A 23,677-nucleotide genomic window follows, 5' to 3' on the forward strand; every position below is an offset into this window, starting at 1 on the left:
GATGACTGGGTTGAGTTGCCACGCGGTAGACTTTCTTGGCGGAGGGGTCATCGGGTGTTGTTCTGGCTTCATGGGGGCCCTAGTGTTTTTGTTTTTGTGTTTGGATACGTTTGTCTTCGTCCGTTTGGGTTTTTGACATTTTGGATATTTTTTTTTGATGGGTGTGGATTGAGTGATCGGTTGTTTTGCTTTAGGTCTGTGTGTGTCGTGCGGGTTCACCTCACGTTGGGCGTGGTCCGTGTCCGTCTCTTTTGGCTTCACGCTGTGGGGTTTGTATTAATGGCTTGGTGAGGGGGCAGCGCAGCCTTTTTGTTTGGTGTGGGTACTGTGGCTTGGTTGTTTGGGCAGTGGTGTATTTGTGTGGGTTTTGATTGGGGAGTTGGATGTATTTGTGGGGGGTGGCATTGATGTCTCTTGTTTGCATGTTGGCGTTTGGGCTGGCTAGCGGACTGGCGCTGGTTGGTCACTTTCAAATACATACAATACCTACACACAGTACGCACATGCACACGCATATTCACTGTTCAAACATACACACACTGTACATACAAATGTACATATACATACATACACTCATGCATATAATCACTTATCATCAAACATATTTTAATGTTGTCCGCCCCGGGGGACACTGGATAGAAACCCGGCTCACTACCAAAGCTTAACTTAATTTTACCATAACAATCCATCCATCTATCCATTTTCAACCGCTTGTTCTTCACGGGGTTGCGGGGGTGCTGGAGCCTATCCCAACTGCATTCGGGCGGTTGGCGGGGTACACCCCGGACAAGTCGCCACCTCATCGCAGGGCCAACACAGATAGACAGGCAACACACACTCACATTCACACACGAAGGCCAATTTAGTGTTGACAGTCAACCTATCCCCAGGTGCATGTCTTTGGAGGTGGGAGGAAGCCGGAGTACCCGGAGGGAACCCACGCAGTCACGGGGAGAACATGCAAACTACACACAGAAAGACCCTGGGCCCGGGCATCGAACCCAGGACCTCATATTGTGAGGCACACATGATATTGTCTTTTCGGTCACAACCCAAAGCTCATGACCGTAGGTGAGGATAGGAACGTAGATCGACGGGTAAATTGAGAGCTTTGCCTTCCGTCTCAGCTTCTTCACCACAACGGATCGATACAATATCCGCATCACTGATCCGCATCACTCATGAACAAGACTCAGAGGTATTTGAACTCTTGCCAAGCCCAGAGATGGCACTCCACCCTTTTCCGGGCGAGAACCTCGTACTTGGATGTGCTAATTCTCATCCCAGGGGCTTCACACTCTGCTCAGAACCAATTCACTGAGAGTTGAATGCCCTGGCTAGATGAAGCCAGCAGGATCACATCATCTGAAAAATCTGTGATGTCTTTATTTTGTGTTTAGAATGTGTCGCCAATAACAAATGAACTGCGAGCAGCAAATGGCCCCTGGGCTGCACTTTGGACACCACTGCTCTAGGCTCATCGGGTAGAATGATTTTATGGTCTGAACAATGAGGCTATGAAAGGTTTGGAGACAAAACCAATGAAAGCAAAATAAATAACTTTTGACATTTCAGTGTATAGCAGGTTAAACCTGTTGGGTGTACTCCAAAGGAAACGCCTTTCAGGTCTCTAAATTGAAACTGACTCAACAAGCTTCTGTTTGAACAGAGTCTCTCCGACATCATGGCAGCAAGCGCCATCCTTCTGCTGCTGTTTGCGTTACTGGGGTTTGGCTCAGCTGAGGACTTTTATGGAGATAGTGTTAGTTTTGTTCATCCACACAAGGACCCTGATGGATATTTTAAGGTACAGTAGTACAATTTATACAAGCATTTCCTTTCTTGTTGACTGATTGCAGTTTTTTTTTTAGATTTGTAGTTAATCTGCAGCTACTCAAGATAAACAAAACAATACAGCACAGTGGTGCATTGCTCAGCCAGGTTGAGAATTGGGTACGAATCTTGGTTCCGTTTCATGCTAAGTGTAAATAGAGGTCTGTCTCTGTCAGCTCTATGACTGACAAATGATCAGTCCATAGTGTATCGCCATTTAGCTCTCCCCTGACCTGGAACTACAAAGCGCATAAGATTAAACACTTTACCGACCCTCATACTACTCTTATTGGTAAAATCCATTCCAATACATTTTTGATATTTACAAGTCCTTTCACAAATTGCGGTCAAACAACCTTTTCCTGCTCAACTCATTTGTCTTTATCTCTACCTTAAAACTCTCTTGTAGCCTTACGCTCTTACAATAGACGGTAGAAATGGGAATTTTTGGGCGCCTCACGCGTCGGTTCGATTCAGATTCTTGGGGTAACGATTTAATTGAGTACCGATTCTCAATATAACAAGATTCTTGTAATATATTATATGATATGTAAATCAAGATAACATTTTTCAGAACAGGTTACAAAAGCTCCTTTTGTCTTCTGACATTTAAAAATATTTAAAAAAAATATTACTTACAAAAATCACAGAATGTTAAATAAAAGAAAATAGAGCAACCCCAACTCCAACCCAATCCCAGCTTTACAATACTCAGGAGAGACATGTAAAAATCAATTGAGAAGATGTACAAATACTATACTTCTTAAATACAATACTTAAAAAAAGGAAAACCAAAAACTTATAAAAGCAACAGTATCAATCAGGCAATAAATCAATCACAATTTATTTGTATAGCCCTTAATCGCAAGTGTCTCAAAGGGCTTCACAAACCACAACAACAGCCCCTGATCTAAACCTACATCCAGGCAAGGAAAAACTCCAAAAGCATGAGATGGGAAAATAAAACATCTTGGGAAGGGGCTGCAGATGCAGTCTAAAAAAACTGGCAATATTTTTTTTTGAATAAATTCTCGAAAAATTATAAATCAATTTAGAATCGGAGTACAGAAAAATTGCGATTTGGATGTGAATTGATTTTTTTGAGCACGGTATATGTATTGTCTTTGACGGCTTGTCATATGTTCTAAAATGTAATTGGCATACCTGGTTAAATAAAATGTAGATAGATAAGATAGGAAAAAAGTGTAACCTTTCTGTTAGTCCAACTTCATGGTATTATTTAGTGGTTTCTTCTGTCCTAGATCACCAGCTTGTGTCAATGCTGCTTCACATCACATTTTAAACACATTTGACAATTAAAAAGTCAAGGTTAATTTCAATCCGTCAAAACCGACTGACAGAAATTGGATATCTTTGTAATACATGTGCAGTATGATACTTTGCTGTACTCACAAATATCCACACTAAATTGAATAAGTTTGTCGTTTTTCGGGCTCGGGGTCTTTCTATGTGGAGTTTGCATGTTCTCCCCGTGACTGTGTGGGTTCCCTCCGGGTACTCTGGCTTCCTCCCACCTCCAAAGACATGTACCTGGGGATAGTGTGTGAGGGGGAATGTTGTCTGTGATGGCCCTGCGATGAGGTGGAGACTTGTCCACACTTATATATATAAATAATAAAAAGGTCTTATGTATTATTACTTGTCTGGCATGTTTTTTTATTTTTATAAAACTCTTTTAAACTCCATAGGTAGCCTTTCATCACAGACAGAATGGCAGGAATCATTGTGATTATCCGTCATCCTATACATGCATGGAGTGTACAAGCTTCGACAACAGCAGCGTCATGCAAACAGACCAGGACAACTCAGGCCAGGACAGGTGGTGTCAGTCTGAAGGACATACGATGGCCAAAGTCTCCTTGGACGCTTCATACATTTCCCTAAGGTACATGACCAAAATGTATTCTATTTTTTTGTTTTTAAGTACACCTCTGAGAAAAACGGTGTTAAAGTATGTCTTAACTGCACTTAGTTAGCCAATGATGTGCCCATTAATTCATGCTTACAACATCTCTGAGTTTTTCCTCCATGTGCTTGCATGGGTTTTGTCAGAGTTCTCCAGCTTTCTCCCACATTCCAAAACTATGCTTTCTAGGTTATTGTGTGAATGTGAATGGTTGTCTGTCTATTAGAACCTTGCGATTGACTGGCATCTCTTGCCAAAAGTCAGATGGAATAGGCACCCAGCTCTCCCATGACCCTAAAAAGGGGTTGAATGGATTAATCGAATTAATGAACTCAATCACTAAAACTTGAATTCCAGGCGGCAACATTTCTGCTATCTGTAGCTATGTCCACATAATAATTAAAGTTATTAACATTTTAAATCCCTTTTTTTTTTTTTTTTTACTTTAATCCCAATTCTCCCCCTTAAATGGGAACTGCATTTTTGGAATTTTGCCTATCGTTCATAATCCTTATGAGAGACATGACGATGGATGTTATTTTTTTTTGCATTCTAAACATTAAATAAATGTGATTAAAAGTCCCCTTACAATGGAGCCTAAGGGAGTCGCTTTATTCTGCCTCTAAAGCCCTAAAAAAAATCCAAACACCTCCATTGAGGTTTTATATACATGATGTAAGTATATATGTGATGTACTAATGGGCATATTTATAAGAACATTTAATATTTACATATTTCGATCATATTAAGCGTACGCAGCGCATTAATTTAAAAAACGCATCGATACGTTTGCTTTTTAGGATGTTCATATATTCCCATTTAGATGAACAATGACCATAATTTTCACAAGGAAATCGTCTTTTCGTGCCGTTCTCGCCATTTCCGGGTCCTAAATGGCTTTCAAAGTGTATCAACTTGTCAGAAAATGTCCTCAGACTTCTTCAGGTGATATGTATGATTTATGATCAATAATGAACTTCCAGGGAGCAAGGAAGGGAGGAAACACCGCTCCAGTCGATTATGTCAAAATTGTACACAGGCTTGTGATCATGGCGCCGCTATAAATAGTTAATCTGCGTTAGCGCTTATAATAACAATATCACTAATACTTGGTTAATATTCAAGTCACAAAATGTACAGTAAATGGAGTAATGTTGGCTGTTTTTGAATGGTTCAATCAATCAATCAATGTTTATTTATATAGCAATAAATCACAAGTGTCTCAAAGGGCTGCACAAGCCACAACGACATGCTCGGTACAGAGCCCACATACGGGCAGGGAAAAACTCACCCCAGTGGGACGTCGGTGAATGACTATGAGAAACCTTGGAGAGGACCGCATATGTGGGTAACCCCCCGCCCCCCCTCTAGGGGAGACCGAAAGCAATGGATGTCGAGTGGGTCTGACATAATATTGTGAAAGTCCAGTCCACAGTGGATCCAACACATCAGCGAGAGTCCAGTCCATAGTGGGGCCAGCAGGAAACCATCCCGAGCGGAGACGGGTCAGCAGCGCAGAGATGTCCCCAACCGATGCACAGGCTAGTGGTCCACCCGGGGTCCCGACTCTGGACAGCCAGCACTTCATCCATGGCCACCGCACCTATGCAACTCCCTCTCCCAAGGGACAGGGGAGAAGAGGAGAGAAGAAAAGAAACGGCAGATCCACTGGTCTAAAAAGGGGGGTCTATTTAAAGGCTAGATTAAACAAATGAGTTTTAAGATGGGACTTAAATGCTTCTACTGAGGTAGCATCTCTAACTGTTACCGGGAGGGCATTCCAGAGTACTGGAGCCAATGGTTATTTATTGGATTTTTTTGGACAAAATAGAAAAGTTCCCATTGACTCTGCTGTAAGTGGACTTTTATTTATGTTTATTTCCAAGTAAGAATGCATGAAGAAAAAAATCCATCCTTCGTCATGTCTTTCATAATGATTGCGAACGACAGGCAAAATTTCCAAACAAGTGCCGTTCCCCTTTAACCTTTTCCCTTTTAAAAAGTTAAAGTTAAAGTACAAATGATAGTCACACACACACTAGGTGTGGCGAAATTATCCTCTGCATTTGACCCATCACCCTTGATCACCCCCTGGGAAGTGAGGGGAGCAGTGAGCAGCAGCGGTGGCTGCGCCTGGGAATCATTTTTGGTGATTTAACCTCCAATTCCAACCCTTTATGCTGAGTGCCAAGCAGGGAGGCAATGGCTCTCTTTTTTCTTTTTTGTAGTCTTTGATATGACTCGGCTGGGGTATGAACTCACAACCTACCCATCTCAGGGCGGACACTCTAACCACACTCTTACGCTAAATTACTATGAAAGAAACTGATATATTGTTAACCTGTTTACATAGTGTATCGCCATGTACTTAGCATATGCAGCGTGATTTATCAATATTCCTCATTGTTGTGGGAGCACTAGTTTGCGTTATATTTAGCACGTTTGAAAAGGACCTACAAACTGACAGTTCCACACATGTGCGCGCGCTGTAAAGACTGACGATGGACAGAGAATCTTCCATCCTATGTGTACATTTCAACATATTTGGATGGTCAGAAATAAAAAATTATTAGACACATCATCTATTAAGCAACATCCTTTTAGGATTTCATAGCTGCTATATGACTTAAGGGGCTGATTAAAACAAACTCAATTGATGCGTTTTGGTGTCATTTAATATTTTTTAATGTTTGTTTGTTTTTTAAATAGAGTATATATTACTAACATACAAACGTATATCATGATAAAAATGTAGCATGCATTTTTTGGTACACTATTTTTTGGTACACAATTTTATTGATTGCACACGCTGCTTAGCGCAAGGTATTTAGATTTTAGTAAATCATGTCCTATGAGCCTTATCTACTAAAGGCTTGAGTGTACTAAAACACGTGCAAACTTTATAGCAGATCAACTAAACCTGTGCACAGAGATTTGTGTCTCCGACATGATTAGAATAAGGAGCGCAACCCATTTAGCATATCTGTCTTCATGAATATGCGACACCTCCGCTCCGGACAGGCTAACCTCCTCCAACCTCCGAGGACAAAGCTACGAACAATGGGAGACCGGGCTTTCTGCTGCGCCGTTCCAAGTCTGTGGAACGCTCTCCCTGACCACCTGAGGGTACCACAGACTGTGGATGCTTTTATAAAAGGCTTAAAAATCTTTGTTTTTAAAAAAGCCTTTTTTTTTATATATATGCATACTAGTTTTAGCTATTTAGCTGTTCTAGTTTTTATTTTTATTTATTTTTTATTGTCTTTTTTTTTTTTAATACACTGTAGCACTTTGAGGTTGTTTACTCAATGTAAAGTGCTTTTTACAAATAAAATATATTATTATTATCATTAATATGCTGTATATATGCTGATCATCGGAACGGCCACAACACTAGGAGGATGGGATGCAAATATAATCATTGAGCAAGCGCAATGTGATTTATCAAGGCTGATTACTGTTCTGTAGCGCTATTTTGCATCTTTATTCATAATGTCTCAAAATTACGCCCAAACTGATACAGTTGCACATACAGCTGTGAGAAAAGATGTGCTCATGCTGCAAAGACGGACGATGGACAGATAATCCTCCATCCATGTAAGTGTGTCAACATATTTGGACTGCAATAAATCAAAATAATTAGGCATATTGTAATACATCGCATAACATCCTGCATGTACGTTATCCATTGTACTCCCAATAACTCAATCCACATTCATTTGCTAAAATTTTAAACTTGCAAACAAAAACAATTTTGCTCAACACATTTAATATGAACGGTTACTTGAAACATCTTAAGAAAACCTACATCATTACACAAAAAAATATTTTTGGGGTTATTTTTCTTTCTCTGAAAAGGATCTTTGAGTGTCCCGTAAAGTACTACATCAATTTGATGAATGATTATTAGAATTTTTATACGAGAATTATATTTATTATGTAGGTTCTAATGTTCTAACGTTCTAATGGATTAAGATTAAGATTAAGATTAAAGTACCAATGATTGTCACACACACACTAGATGTGGTGAAATTTGTCCTCTGCATTTGACCCATCCCCTTGGGGAGCAGTGGGCAGCAGCGGCCCCGCGCCCGGGAATCATTTTGGTGATTTAACCCCCAACTCCAACCCTTGATGCTGAGTGCCAAGCAGGGAGGTAATGGGTCCCATTTTTATAGTCTTTGGTATGACTCGGCTGGGATTTGAACTCCAACCTACCGATCTCAGATCTGTATGTGTTTGTTTATGCTGAATATCAGTGTAGGAATAACAATATTCTTTTCAGTAATGCAGGTTGCTGCTGGGCATCTAACAACGATGCAAAAACAAATTGGACAGGCCATGCCCATTTGGACCTCAGTACTCGATCTGACACCAAAGATTTTAACAATTGTCCTGTAACTACGACGGTTTCCTCACTAAGGTAAAGAACTATTATTTTCAACTCAGAGATTCTCAGTCATGCTTTTGTTGAAGACAAAAAGGATGATTGGCAGTCATCCATTATTTGTTGAAAACATTTCACCTTAAATCCAAAAGGCTTCTTCAGTTTTAAAGTGTAGTTGTTGAGTCTCCTTATTCATGATTCTGGTGAGTGTGTCCTTGGGGTGGTGGTAGGGTTGCCAACCGTTTGTTTTAAAAACTAAATTGTCCCGTGTTTATAAACAAATATGAGCTGTCAAGGGACACACAATGTACCGTATTTTTATTACTGTGAAATTTAAAAATACATGTAAAAAACACAGACTTTCATTCAAACGATAACAGCTTCACCACAGTCTGCTACAGGTTAAGCCAATGGATGCCAGCGTGATTGATCGCTCGCCTCTCAAACTCATTGTTGATCGACTTTTCTGTTCGTTTTTCCTTGAATGCTGTCACTCTGCCTCAATGTACCTTAGTAGCATTAAAGGGGTCCTAATATGAAAAAACAACTTTTCTTACCTGTTGGTACCTGTTTTTGTCTATTTCTGGGATTAAATCGCTCTAATTTTGAATAAAACAATGGAGGCATGACACAAATACGAATAAAACAATCTAGCCTTCTTCAAAACATACTCCAAATGAGCCGTTTGGAATTTAAGACTTTCGTTACGTATTTTGCCTTAGTTACGTCAGCTTATAGCTCCATATATGGTAGAGGTTTACCTGAAGAGCTTTTTTAGATGTAGTCCAAAGTTGTTGTCAATAAATTCCTTCTATTTTTATCCTTTTATTGTGGGGCAGACTAGCTCACACAGGCAGATGCATTCTCTGCTGTTGCCATTTTTGATACAAAATAGCATGTACTTCTAACTTAAATCTGTCAGTAGACTCGATATAGAAGCACTAAAAACTACAACATGGTTGAAGAGTAGAAGACGCAGTCGAAGGGGACTTGGCCTGGAGAGGACTTCCGCATGTAAATAAGACCACGCACGAATTGGTGCATACTGAAGAGACAGTCAGAAAGTGGCTTGAAAATTGTTTGTAAGACAAAATCTTTGCAAAATTTGGATCAAAGCTCATTCATCATATCGTATGTAGAACACAAGGAAGTGTTTTAAATATATATATATTTAAAATAAATAAAAATTGCAATATGACCCCTTAAAGTTTAATTTAACAATTCTGCTCTCTTTTTGTTATTAATACAATAATGTCTTATTCTCAAAACACCAGTTGTTTATCTAAGTTGTTGAACATTATTATTGTGTGTCCAGCTTTATGACAAATTACCACAATAAAGACAATAATTACACCTTTTAAGTGAAGCTCTGCATCATAAATAAAGCACAATTTAAATATTGCCAGTCATATTAATAAAACACAAATATCTCACGCCTCTTTTTGTCAAGGTAATTGTCATAGTGATGAAAGTTGAAGACCTGCTCTATCATAACACTAGACACTGAATTAATACTGTTTTAAGTTAAGCAGGACATACATTTGTTAAGAAAGATGTTTACTTTTATTTCGTAAAAATCAAGCAGGAAATAATTCTATTTCAGTCAAAAATATTTTTGTTCTGGTAATTTATTAATTTTGCACAACAAAATAATTTTTGAAAAAAGACTCTTCACCAAAAATATACAACTAAAGAAGCCTACTGATGAAAGGTTAAACATCTTCAACAAACAAGAAGTGTCCAGTGGCCTTGATTCAGTCTCTGCAGCTAAAATAAATTAAATATAAATTGTAATTACCTGTGTCTATTTATCTATTTTTCTGCAGGGTGCCCCAGAACTGTTTTTCAGAGATTCATCTTTTGGCTTATGATCCAGATGGAGATAATGTGAAGTGTCGTTTAGTTGCAGATGTTGCAGTTCATGCTAACATTACTCTGAATACGGTAATTACTGAAGATACAGTGTCAAAATAACTCAATAAATCCTGGATAAAAGATTGCATACACAATTTTAAAATAATATCCTGAATGGTAAAGATCTCCTCTGTTTTCTGTGTTCATCCAGTCTACCTGCACACTAGACAAAACAGGGGAGGTCAGTGCTGGTGTCTATGTGTTTGAGTTGATGCTTGACGACTTCCCCACAAAAAACCTTAATTTATCCTACGCAAATGGAACTTCTACATATTGGGAGAGCTCTAATGAAAATTCACCACCACTCTGCAGCCTAAAACTGCAGTTTCTATTAGAAAGTAAGTAATTCATTACATTATACAACTTAAAAATGATAGCAGTAGGGAGAAGGTAGGGTCAAAATCTCATTGGCATATACCTTTAAAATAAAAATATAGAATGTGAGGTAGAAAAGCCAGAACAAGAGACGCTCAGCCCTGGTGGAGGGCTCAGAAACAAACTCTGAAGACCATTTCAGATTGATGGTCTCAAAGCATGACAGATAAGTAAAACCTGGAAGTAATTCAAAAAGGTATTTATGGTATGTCTGGTAATGATATGTCTTAGTCAGGTAAATATTGAGCATATGTATTGCGTTGACCAAGGACTGCCTGCCACAGAGCTGAACATCATCACGAAATTCATTTCTAACCGAGACACTGGTAAAGTCTGGAGAACTACAACAATTCCATTACAAAGGAACAGATACAGACTCAGGAACTAGGACCAGTCTTTGCTTTACGCGGAGACTACAACCGGGACAAACCTGGTCACACATGGAAACAGGAAGAGATTACGAGTGAGGACAACTGATATTCAAGGATTTAAGGAACGTTATTGTCTTACCAGCACACATAGAAGGCGGTGGACAGCAAAGATGACCAGAACTTGGTCTTTGAAGGAAATTTAGGCTACAGATAAAGACAATTTGCCATACATGTGTCTGTTTGCTGTATTCAAGGCACAGACGAGCTGGTGGTGAGGAGACACTGGTTAGAGCAATATGAGGGCTTCATAATGCTAAACAGCAAGGAGGGCACTTAGTCATCAGATATAAACAGCAAAAAGGCCAGTCACTTTTTCGTCAAACTTGAAATCCAGTATGATACCAGGAATAAGCATTAGAACTAAAAAGCAGCAGAATTATCAATCAATACAACAATATCCAATACATGTCAGAGTTGTTGTAGTAATGTACCAATAAAGAATTCAGTTCATTTGTTAAAGTTGCAAAAATGTTTTGGGTCCTTGTTTCAGTCCTCTCACCATTGCCAGTCTGCAAACTTGGTCATGTGCTGCCCAAATACTTGTACCCAACACCCAAACATGGCGATGTGCTTCATGCCACAGTGGGACACAAATTCATGCTTCATGCAGAAGCGCAGGCTCACCATGCCACGTAGGTTTTGCTCTGGAGTATAACAAACATTAGGTCCATTAACTAAATCTAATTAAACAGACATAATGACTTCTTATTTTTGGTTTCCCTGAAGCATTACTGACTTCCAGGTCAGCGTCCCTTATGACATGACTAAAGAGTTCAGTGATGATCAACATGGAAAAGCTGGGCTTAAGCTGACCTGGACACCACAACACAGTGATGTGGACCGAGTTGCTCCAGTCTGCTTCACTGCCGAGACAAATGAATCGTGAGTGTTCGGTACCAATATGCATGCAAAAGTTATTTCAGTCATTCAGTTTATTGTTATTGTTTATTCCATGCAATGAAACCTATAAAATGAACTTGTATCTGCTTTGTGTTTCAGTCAATCAGAGATGAGGTGTGTTGCAGTTGTGGTGAGCGAACCGACGCCCTTCCATGGTTAGTTATTAGGCTACATTTAAGAAAACAGTTTTACATTGGCCTTGCTTTTCACCGTATTTGGTTTTTGATGCCAATTTTCAACAATAGTTTGCTCCTTTATCAGTCTGCAGACTGCCCAAACAAAAAACTCCACGCTTTGGTGACTTAGTCTTGTCGTGTTAGGAATACACTGCATGAGTCCAACTGTGTTCGTAACATGTCTTTATTACAAAACTTGCCCGTTAGCTTGCTCTCAACTTTCCACCTGGAAGTTATTCTCTCGCAGCTCAATCACCCAGCGTCATCACCGGTTAACTCTGTCGTTCTTTGCTAACTAACACAATTACACCGCAAGTCTGTGCTTTATTAATGGAGTACAACTGCAAAATTAACTAAAAGTGGCCCAGGAAAGTTGGAATTAAAGGCACTTTGATAAAGTTGATCAAAAAAACATTATTGATTTCAAGACTGAACTTGTAGCAAAATGCGACAGTTGCGTTTATATGGATATTCCCTCCCTTCATCCCTTTACTCGTATCTACAGTATGTCTTTGCTAACAAGTGTTTTTAATAAAGGTAAAAGTGATGTTTAATGTTAATTCATCCATTCTGTTCATAATTTATTTCACACTGTTTTTTTTTGCATGTAAAACTATATTTATTTTCCATAAAATTGAACAGATAATTGGATTATTTTCTATGAGGAAAATGGCTTTTTTGTAATTATGATTTTGTCTTTGTCTGACATTATAAAAGAAAACTGAAAAATCACTCAATTTTAAATGTACAGACTCAATCAATCATTGATTTTTCTTAAAAACATTTTAATATATACAGTTCCAAATAGTCAACCCATTGACTTAATAAACATTTTCACGGAGAAACATGTCATCCGCGCTGACGAATCTAAGAATTTCAAATTATTAATGAACTGTGAGGCTGATGTTTAGTTGATTAAATGTACTTATCATCAAAAGGAAAAGAGAGAGCTTGCAAAATGCTTTAGTTGGTGTATCATTCAGGCCTTTGTCTTACATAAGATTTCTTCCTGTCAGATGCATGTAATAATAATAAGAATATATGTACCGTAAACAATCATCATCAAACTTTAGTTCGGACACAAACCTGGCCCATAGTATAGTAAAAACGAAACTGAGTAGTACAAATGAAAAAAAATTTAAAAATACAAACAACACACAGAAATGTTCATTTAATGCCATAGAAGCTAAGGCGCCAGTGTTTCCAAAGACTCGAGAAGAATCCAACCAAGCTTATTACAGTCGAGTCTGTCGTATGAGCCAAGCTATTTCTACAATAAGCACATGAGTTCTGCTTTATCTGTATAAGTCTCTTTGATCATGAGGAAATGTAATATAATATTGTACATGTGCTAAAGGTTAATATTATCCCTACTTGTTGCCTAACATTTGGATGAAATGTGATCCTAGGTAAAACGGATGTGACGTGCATGGCAGACAAGATGATGGTTGCCATTGAGAGATCTACATTGCCTGATGTGGATGTGAACTATATCTCGCTTATGGATCCGTCATGCTTGGTCACTCATAATGATACTCATATCATGGGATCAATGATGTTCGGCAACTGTGGCACTACATTTGAGGTAATGACATTTTTTTGTGGCTACAATATTATATCCCATTTCCCCCGCCACAATGAGGGATTCCTGTGAGCTGCTGCCAATTTCCTGTCATCTTGTCAGTTTCCCATCACGTTTTTTTCCCCTAAAAACAGGAATCAGACAACTACATATTCTTCAAGAATCAGATCCAAACATTACGCAAGCCAGATCAAGTTGTAATCCGAAGAAAGTCAGTGAAGATCAGCTTTTCTTGCCAGTTCCCCAAAACCGCCAGCATCTCGTCCAGTTACAATGTCCAGAAGTCCAACTACGTTTTCAGCGACTCTGAACTGGACAGCTTCAGTTATTCTTTCGACGTGTATACTGATGGCAACTTCACAGCTAAAGTGCAGCCTAATGCCTATCCAGTGGAAGTTGAGTTTCTACAAAAGATCTTTTTAGGCATCAAGGCTGACTCAGAACTAGCCAATGTGAGTTTCTTTGTGGAGTCATGCAAAGCCACCCCAGATGACAACCCTGACAACGCCATCTTCTATGACCTTATCAAGGAAGGGTGAGTATAAATGGTGTCACAAACAGACACAAGATTAATTACCGAGCTATTGACAAATTGTAAATTTCCACATGCATACATGAATGCAATGGTGCAATGGAAAGATTCACGCTCTCCATATCAGACACACAGTACTTTATAACTGGTTATGTTTGTGCACAAAAAAGGATTGATTTAGTACTGTATTTGTAAAGATCCGACCAAATAACCCCAACTGTCAGCTCTAGCTAAAATGAGCAATATAATTAAAAAAATGTGTTGGTTATTATTTGAATCCATTAATAGATATAAAGTACTTCCTCTGACATGTAATATATTTATTCTTTCCCCAGATGTCTGAAAGATGAGTCTCTAAAAGTCCAAGCAGTTGATTCAATGACATTCCACATGGAGGTTGAAGCCTTCAGATTTGATGGAAGCAATGATCAGGTAATTGAACAATATATTATCTGTCATTTAACTGCATTAATCAGACACTCAGCCAAGATAAGTACATCCATCAAAAAATTGACTTGTCTGATCACAAAACAACCACAGTTGTTCAAAGTGTATTAGTTTGCCTGGTTTGGGGAGTGATCGTGTCGTGCACTGTCACTGTCGTACGCAGTGAGTCAGACGGAATCGTCAAACGACTGTGCAGGGAAAATGCTACTATGACCTAATGAGTGGTAGTTCGACAATTAATGTTTTTTAAAATGACCCACCATCTATCTACAATACACTGTAGTTTTTGTTTTTCTATCAATGGCCACAACTGGAGCAAGGGCCAATGCATTTCAATGGCAGGATCTTGAGACTAATATGTTGAGTTTTACGCATGAGATAGCCTGCAATATATTCTTTAGTTCTTTAATAATGTCATTGTAGATATTTGACTATGCTTCATCCTAAACATTTCACAGTACATTTTTCTCACGAGAAAAAATGTGAACTGTATTACACCGAATGTTTAATACAGTTTAATGTACTACATTAATTAATACTGAGACTTCATCTTACAGGTGTACATTACCTGCACTGTCCTCATCTGCGACACCAACAATCCGTTCTCCAGATGTGCCATGGGATGTCACAACGAGGCGTTCCGCAGACGCAGGAGATCAGTGGGTGTGCAGTCCTCTATCCAGTCCCTCATGCAGGGTCCATTTCAGTTTGTCTACGAGGCTCTTCCGATTGCTACTGTAAACCACGAGGATGTCATGATGAAGGTAGCTGATGCTGAGGAGATGAAGGCCGCCGAACGGGTGAAGATTGCTGAGATAGAGAACAATCCTCTGATGAAAAAGAGTGACATGCTTTTGCCAGGTACCTACCCACCTATAGGGAAAAAAACTAGAAACCTAAGAGTTACTAATAAATTCAAAACATAAAAATGTAAAAATATACGTTTGTAAAACAACTATCTTCAAGGATTAAATACTTCTGGTAAAGTGAGTTGAAACTACAATGAAATTAACGAAAACATTCCTTACAAACTTGTGATTTGTTTACGATGGCAAAAAGCTAAGACATTGAAAGCCATTTTTCATTTTGTTGGCACAGATGGACTGGATGTGACGCATAGCGCTATCATTGTGAGGCCAGAAGTGTGTGATCAAGAGGTGTCTTGACTGTGACCATGTTTTGACCATGTTTTGACGAGAGATTGTTGGCAATAAAGCTGTGTCTCTCCAGTTCCGTAAATAAGATCGCCCACAAAACGGCGCATTCTAAAGAGACTGTCAGAAAGCCGTTTAAAGACGGCCTGGCCTGTAAAACATAATCTTTGCAAATTGACCAAAGAATTACATGGGAGTTTCAAATGTAAAACAAATCATAATATTACCCCCTTTAAGACAATGCATTGCAATGCGTTGTATATTGAAAATAAATGTATTGTAGCATACTTGCCTTATATTTGTGTGTAAATGCAGATTAATCGCGCAATTTATTTTGATTGCACATGCTCGTTAACCTTAACTGCAAATGGTTACCTAAAAAGTTGCTTTACGTTCAGTGATCAGATCAGTGCATACGTCAGTGCAAAGATGAGTAAGGACACGACAACTGGTGTGCTCGCTGGCAAATTTCACTTCAAAATACACACAGATGAAATTTTAAATAAAACAAATACATGATGTGCATTCAAGTAGAATATAATAAAAAATCCTGTATGACATTCTGACAATAGAGATTGTGCCCAAACATTTTTTTTTAAGTTAATTTAAATTATCCATGCAAATAATCGCAATTACTCACAATGCAAAAGAGCGATTAACGTCATTCAAAAATGTATCGTTTGACAGCAGTATTTTATTGTCAACTTAAAAACATGCTATTGATACACAACAAATATCTTTTTGTAAAAAACAAAAAACAACTTACCTATAATAGATTATTCCAAGTGTCCTTGTTTCAAACGTGTCATGTTTTTTGCATGCAGCACAATGTGTTGACATTCATGTTGTCTTTTTTTCAGTCTACAACAATGGAATGCATTGGGGACTGTACAATGTTTTGTAAAACATATTTTACATATCTTTGCTAAATGAAGATGCTTATTCAGTGAGTTTCAGCCGTAGAGGAAAAATGTTAACACTGGAAGGCTAAGATTCTCTTCTTATTCTCTTATTATCGGAGTGATTATGCGGCGACTAGTGTCAAGCCACAAGTTATTAGTTTATGCAACTGGGATCCAGCCCTGCAGACAACTAGGCTCGAGCCCCAACCACACAGCCCCTCTGCTTGAGAGTCGAGCATGCTAGTCAGTGAGCTAAAAACCCAGACTCCCAACCCTTGTCTGACAACTCGCGCGAATCCTGAGGCATCGGGGTGTGATGTTTACTTAACATTAACTAAGATTAAAGGTAATTGCATTTTTGGGGAATTTTGTCTATTGTTCACAATCATTATGAAAGATATGTTTTTTTTAGTGTATTCATATTTCGTAAATAAACGTAAACAAAGGTCTGCTTACAATTAAGCCAATGGGATGTCCTTTATTCCGTCCTTAAAACCCAATAAACAACCATCCAAAAACCGCCAACAATACTCCATTTACATTACGCGACTTGAATATTAAGTATTAGTGATATTGTAATTGTAAGCGCTAACAAAGACAAACTATTTATAGAGGCAACTTGATCACAAGCTTGTATGGCTATGTTGACATCCTAGACAGGTGAGCTGCTTGCTCGCCTCAGTGCTTGTGAAGGTTTATTCTAGATCATAAATCATGCCTCTCACCTGGATAGTAGAAGGATGAGGACGTACTCTAACAAGTTGATACACTTTGACAGGCAATTTAGACTCGGAAATGGCGAGTAAGACATTAAAAGACGATTGGTTGCATTCCCCTTTTCTTCTTGAGGATTATGATTCATTCTTCATCTAAACGGGAATATAGCAAAATTCTATCAGTAGGCATCTTAATGACAGCAGACATTGTACAGTAAGTGATGTTTTGTTATGTTTATTGGCTCTCATGAAGTCTGCAGTGAGTAATAATCAGTGATGTAGTTGGAAAAAAAGCGAACGTTGTAATGCGTTTTTTAAATTAATGCGCCGTGTATGCTTAAAATGCAATATACGTAATATTAAATGTTACTATAAATGTGGTACGTACTTACCGTTACTACATTACATATATACTTACAGCATGTATATAAAACCCCAATGGAGGTGTTTGGATGTTTTTTTAAGTGTTTTATAGGCAGAATAGAGCGACTCCATAAACTCCATTGAAAGCAGACTTTTGAACGCATTTGTTAACTATTTAGATAGTATTAAAAAACAAAAAAACATATATGTTCTTGTCTCTTGTTTGGCAAAATTCCAAAAAAGTGCAGTTCCCCTGTAACTCAACTGCGACTCAAAAATGAAGACAACAGTTAAAACAACTAATTTTCTGAAGACAATGTTAGAAAATAATCCAAAAATGATATTATCATTACTGGTATAACAATTGTGGTGAGGTGGCGACTTGTCCAGGGTGTACCTCGCCTTCCGCCCGATTGTAGCTGAGATAGGCTCCAGCGACCCCCCGCGACCCTAAAAGGGACAAGCGGTAGAAAATGGATGGATGGATGGTATAACAATTGGTATTGCTAAAAGGAGTTTCTTGAAAGGGTATGAATCACATGTCTTCAACAGGGTCCGCGAGCCCCAGGGACTCCGCAGAGGTACTGCAGGGGAGGGGGGTCTGTAAAATATTTTGTAGATTTTTTTAATAAATATTTCCATATTTCTTCCAACAATTTTTCCACATTTTTAAATGTCTTTAAATACACATGAACATTGTGCCAACAGTCATGTAGTTTAATGTGAATAAATAACAACACATTACATGAATAAATAATTACAGTATTATATTTATCAGAATCAGATTTATTGGCCAAATATGTAACACAGAAGGAATTAGACTTGTCAGACTTTGCTTTCTTTGTGCAATGTAAGAAATTAAGAAAAACGTAACAACTACGAGAGAGTGCAATGCCGTGGCGGCACTACCTTGGTATGAAAACAAGCAGGAAACAATAAAGAATACAAAGGACATAAAAGACACTAAAAGAGCACAGAGCTAATGCAACCAGCTGCCACATGAGCAATGTTCCCTCTAATTTTTCATGTGTGTGAGCAAACGCAAAAACTCCTTGAGCATTCGGTGGAGCACATGTGAGCAACATCAGATGTGCACACTGTGGCCACACCTGCAGCACACCTGTCCCAAACCTTACTAAATAACAAGTTAACTTTCTTATTATTATAATCAAATGACAGCAGTCATTTCCATGCATTTAGTTCCCCTTAAAACATTCACATGTTGCACAATGTAAGCATGGGATCATGTGTATAATGCTGTAACTTTCTGTTTGTAAAATATATATCTTTTTATTAGTATTTCGTTAATATAATAACAGCATTTCATGATTAATATTTATAAATCAAGATTCTTAATAAATGACAGTAGAATGAGCACACATTTAATTGGTAAATGATAGTGTAACGACCTCGAATCACACATAATGTGCGGTGTTGGAAATGTCCGTCTTTTTGTGTGGCTGTGAACGCATCACTGGCTCAGTGCCATATGTGCATGTGTTGGCACAAGTGAGAAAGCGCGAGCGGCTGCTGTTGATATGACAGATGGCAAAGTTGGTTTTGGTCTGGTTTGTACGGCAGAAAATGACCAGTTTTGCTAGATAGAAATTGTTTAGCAATGTTTTTGGTCATGTGATTATAAAGAGTTTTGCTCAATAAAGTGATCGATGGAATTCATGTCCTCCTTAAAGCGTCTCGACAGACGTTACAATAATTGAACAGTGATGACGAAAACTGTTGTCTCTCTGGTGGCCTCTTGTCAGTTACTTTGAAAATTGCTTTTTTTTTAATTGGATTTTGTGCGCGGCATAGATTTGCTGTGGGCAGAGGACGCGTGAGCAGTGCGCAATTGCACAGGCGCGCACCTTAGAGGGAACGTTGCACATGAGCGGCACTATTTCTACCTACTTACTGTTTACAAAAGTAAAACACAACAAAAAACCCCGGAAATTAGCAATAAAGAATACATATTGCGCACACAGGATCGCACCATGCATAGACAAACAGCAAAACATAACGAAACAAAACAAAAACACAATTTCAACGACCACATACACTGCGGTGGCCTTTGCAGTGCTCCATGCCATCGTCTGCTGGGGAGGAAGGGGCCGCACGGCCAGAGACAGGAACAGATCCAACAAAACAATTAAGCTGCTCGCTAGCTCTTAGCCACTGTCCAGTCCGCGCGGATAAGGGAGAATCCATCTCGGGAGACCCAAGTGTCCGATACGTGCTCATTCAGCAAGGGCTCCGTGAAGCTTGTCCATCACGACACTCAACGCAATCTCCGTAGACCGCTTCCACCACATTTTCTTGTCAGCTAGCAATTAGCGCTCTAGTTGCCATCTTGCGATCAGCATGCTCGTTGTTGGCTAGCGATTAGCACTCTATTTGTCAGCGAGTAATTAGTGTGTTAGTTGTCAGCTAGCGATATAGTTGCCAGCTAATATTAGCGATCCAGTTGTCAGCTAGCGCTTAACACCCTAGTTGTCAGCTACCAATTAGCGCTCAAGTTGCCAGCAAGCAAATTGGCGCGTTGGTTGTCAGCTAGTAATTAGGGGTCTAGTTGCCAGCTAATGATTAGCCCTCTGGTTGTCAGCTAGCGATCAATGCCCTTGTTGTCAAAGTACCTTTAGGACCAGTTTAATGTAAAATATAATCATAACTTCATACATGATATATAAATGGGGGTTCCTGCTCTTTCGCTCCATCAGTTTGTGGGTCTTTGGCATGTAAAACTTTGAAAACCCCTGGTCTAAATACACTCTTGACCTTCATACAGTACCAGCCCACTGATCAACAGTATGATCACATCTTTTATTCTTTTTTCCAGTTTCTTCAGAAACCCAAGGACACATGGCAATCAAGGAGATGCTCAGCAGCAACATCAGCACTGGGCTCTTTGCTGCGGCGTGCTCATTGTCCGTAGTAGTGTTGGCAGCGGTTGTCGCCTATTACAATCGAAAGAGCAAAGAAGACGACCAGAAGCCTCTTCTGCGTGGTTACTGAATGGGATAACTGAATCCTGCTATCGATAATTTATGTCCTTTAGTCTAACTTTCCCTTTTACAAACTGATTCAAATCCTGATAATGGAGAAAATGGAGAGACATTATTATCTTTTTCCAATATTTTACATGCCATTATCTTTGATGGTGGATGATTTGACACGGGCCTGGATCTTTTGGAAGCTGGACATTAACTAACAAAAGTTATTCACAGTAAAGTCAAGTATTTTAGGGCGAACTTTCCCATGAATACAAATTCAGAAAGTTGATAAATGACGATAAAATAACGATTGTTGTAGATACATCATGCAGTACTTAGAATTGAATGACATAGTTTCTGCCGTGTGACAATCACATCTCCAAATTGGATGAGATTGGCCTATTTATTAAAATGGGCAAATAGTACAGTGTTCCCTCGTCACTTCACGGTATATTTTTAGTACATTGTAGTACGATTTTATACCAAACTACATAGGGCAGGCCTGGGCAATTATTTTGACTCGGGGCCACATTTAGAGAAAAAAATGTTTCTGGGGGCCGGTGTATCTATTTTTAGGAACACTAATACAAAACCTCACAAAATAAACCCACCTACAATCTGATACATCTGATATTTGCTGAATTCCCCCAAGGGATCAATAAAGTACTTTCTATTATATTCTATTCTATATACTGTATCACTAAGCTTTAGAACTTTGTTGTGAAAATCTCCTTCCGCGTCTGTGGAAACACTTCCCGCCCACACTGCTTGGTGCCTCGTCTGAGCTGCTGTGACATGGATGACCATAGTAACTAATTAGATGACCATAGCAACTAATTACATGACCATAGTAACTAATTAGATTACCATAGTAACTAGTATATCATGCAAAAGTGCAGATTCTAATCATTGAAATACTTAGTATAGTTGAAGACTTACGGTCATTTGAAAACATCACTGCACATCATAATGGCAGCTACACTTTCCATCTTAAAGATCTAAAAAAATTATTTGGGAATGTCCGGCGGGCCAGATTGAAAAGCTCAACGGGCCGCATGTGGCCCCCGGGCCTTAATTTGCCCAGGTCTGATATAGGGTTTAGAGTGTTTAAGGTGTTTTAAAAGCATTGGAAGTGTTTATAAGTGTGTGTAAAAGCTTTGTGGAGTGTGTGGATGCCTTATAAAGTTAATAAATGCATATAATATTAATAAAAATTACAAATTGAATAGCATTCCTATTTAGCAGAACTTCACTTAACACTGGAACGTAACCCCCGTGATAATCGAGGGAACACTGTATAATTAAAGAAACAACAGTATTATCTGAAAATCAACTGATGACAATGCCATTTGAAAAATATAATATGAAAAGACAAAGTTGTATGCTGAAACACATACAATTACACTTTTATGTATGAATAGAAGATTAGAACCTAAGACACCACGGATCACCTTTCAAGCTATTTTTATAAAAATAGCTATTTTATCTCTTTTTAGTCTGACTGACTAGACTGACTGTTTTTAGCATACAAACATCATCTTACTCCTTACTCACCTTGCAGGTCAGTGTCATCATTCTAAGTCTTTATTTCCTGTGTCTCTACACTGTTTACAAACATATATATGCAGAAATCATAAAAATAAAGTGCTTAAAAAATCGTACTCCTTACTCACCTTGCAGGTCAACGTCATCATTCTAAGTCTTTATTTCCTAAGTCTTTACACTGTTTACTAACATATACTGTATATGCAGAAATCATAAAAATAAAGTGCTTAAAAATATATAAAGATTTAGCTTGTTGTTGACAGCAGGGAATAAGTTAAGAAATGAAAGCAGCTGTAAATGTTAACATTGTGAATGCTTCTGAATGTTTGTTTAAATAACACGGGCCGATTCAGGCCACAGCTAAACACAAACTGGACCAGTTTGGCTGCATGTGCAGTAGTTTAAAGCTGTCAATCAAATCTACTTACATAAAACTAAATTCCATTCAATCTTGTTTACCCGTTTTTGAATAGCACAATATCACATGTCAACATTGTGAGGGGTCCCAGCAACAGACACTGACAATAAAAACATCACATACCACATAACACATGTAGCCATTCTTAAAATAGGTGAAATAGTTGCACTTGTATTATTCAACCCTCGTTGTATACTGCAGATGCTATTGTAAGATTAACTAATGAAAATTCAAGACGTTTCAATTATCCTAAACAGTACCTATGAGTGTGTAAGGTCAAGTGTTGGCATCATGATTGTGGTTACTTGAAACGATCTCAGAATATTATGAGGTACAAAATGTTGTTATAATAGCACGGTAGCTTTTCGTTGATTCAACGCTAATAATGTCTTGGGCTTAACATTTCATAGGCACAACACAAATATTTAGTTGACACTTGACACATACAAAATATATTTTACGGTAATTTTAAAATGCATGGAAAGTGTTGCTGACATTAAACCCTTACAGGTGCATCTCAAAAAGGTACAATATTATGGAAGTTATTATCTTAGCAGTTCAAATCAAAAAATTTACTTGAGTCATGAACAAGGACTGAGCGACTCATACCACAAAAAAGACTTTGAACTCCTTTTGTGAATTAAATGACAGTTGAATAAAACTTATTTCGAATAATCCTCCAACTGACAAAGACCAGCAGTGACGCTGTGGCGCATTTGCTGAAATGTGAGCTAAAAAATAAAGCTCCTGTAGATCCACGCTGATGTCCGTGTCTTCTCTACCTAACAGCCATAAAAAGATTTCAACCATCCCAAATATATTACACTATATACATCCATTCATACATTATATTACTTTAATTTACTTTTACGTAAAAAAAACACTCAGTTTTAAGGTGTGGCAACTTTTATTTTATTTTGTAGTAGTAGCGACTTCCTCCCGGTCAACTTCCTTTGTTTTTATTTTATCAAAGTGTGCATGTAAGTGACAGCGAGACCACATTGGGGCCACATTGGGGCCTGTGCGCATTTACACTGGAGTCTGATAAAAATCACATTTTACTTGCAGTGTAAACAGTCAGCTGGGAA

The 23,677-nt window shown here is 38.5% G+C and overlaps 1 protein-coding gene across 1 annotated transcript; it reads left to right on the plus strand.

Moving 5' to 3' along the window:
• Window positions 1–1,676: 1,676 nt before the first annotated feature.
• LOC133664695 (uncharacterized) lies at window positions 1,677–23,342 on the plus strand. Its single transcript, XM_062069534.1, has 13 exons — window positions 1,677–1,807; window positions 3,543–3,739; window positions 8,046–8,183; window positions 9,974–10,091; window positions 10,213–10,399; window positions 11,358–11,499; window positions 11,594–11,749; window positions 11,867–11,922; window positions 13,353–13,528; window positions 13,660–14,060; window positions 14,393–14,489; window positions 15,062–15,365; window positions 20,473–23,342. Exons 1-13 carry the CDS (start codon window positions 1,685–1,687, stop codon window positions 20,646–20,648), a joined length of 2,271 nt encoding a protein of 756 aa, XP_061925518.1. The 5' UTR covers window positions 1,677–1,684; the 3' UTR covers window positions 20,649–23,342.
• Window positions 23,343–23,677: the final 335 nt, after the last annotated feature.

This window comes from Entelurus aequoreus, linkage group LG02, assembly GCF_033978785.1.
Source record: "Entelurus aequoreus isolate RoL-2023_Sb linkage group LG02, RoL_Eaeq_v1.1, whole genome shotgun sequence".
NCBI classification, from domain to species: Eukaryota; Metazoa; Chordata; class Actinopteri; order Syngnathiformes; family Syngnathidae; genus Entelurus; species Entelurus aequoreus.

Excerpts from the sequence above, each read along its gene's own strand:
- LOC133664695 (XM_062069534.1), top strand. The coding sequence starts at position 1,685 with ATGGCAGCAAGCGCCATCCTTCTGCTGCTGTTTGCGTTACTGGGGTTT. Across the intron at positions 1,808-3,542 it reads ACCCTGATGGATATTTTAAG|GTAGCCTTTCATCACAGACA; the intron begins GTACAGTAGTAC and ends TAAACTCCATAG. Across the intron at positions 13,529-13,659 it reads ACTGTGGCACTACATTTGAG|GAATCAGACAACTACATATT; the intron begins GTAATGACATTT and ends CCCTAAAAACAG.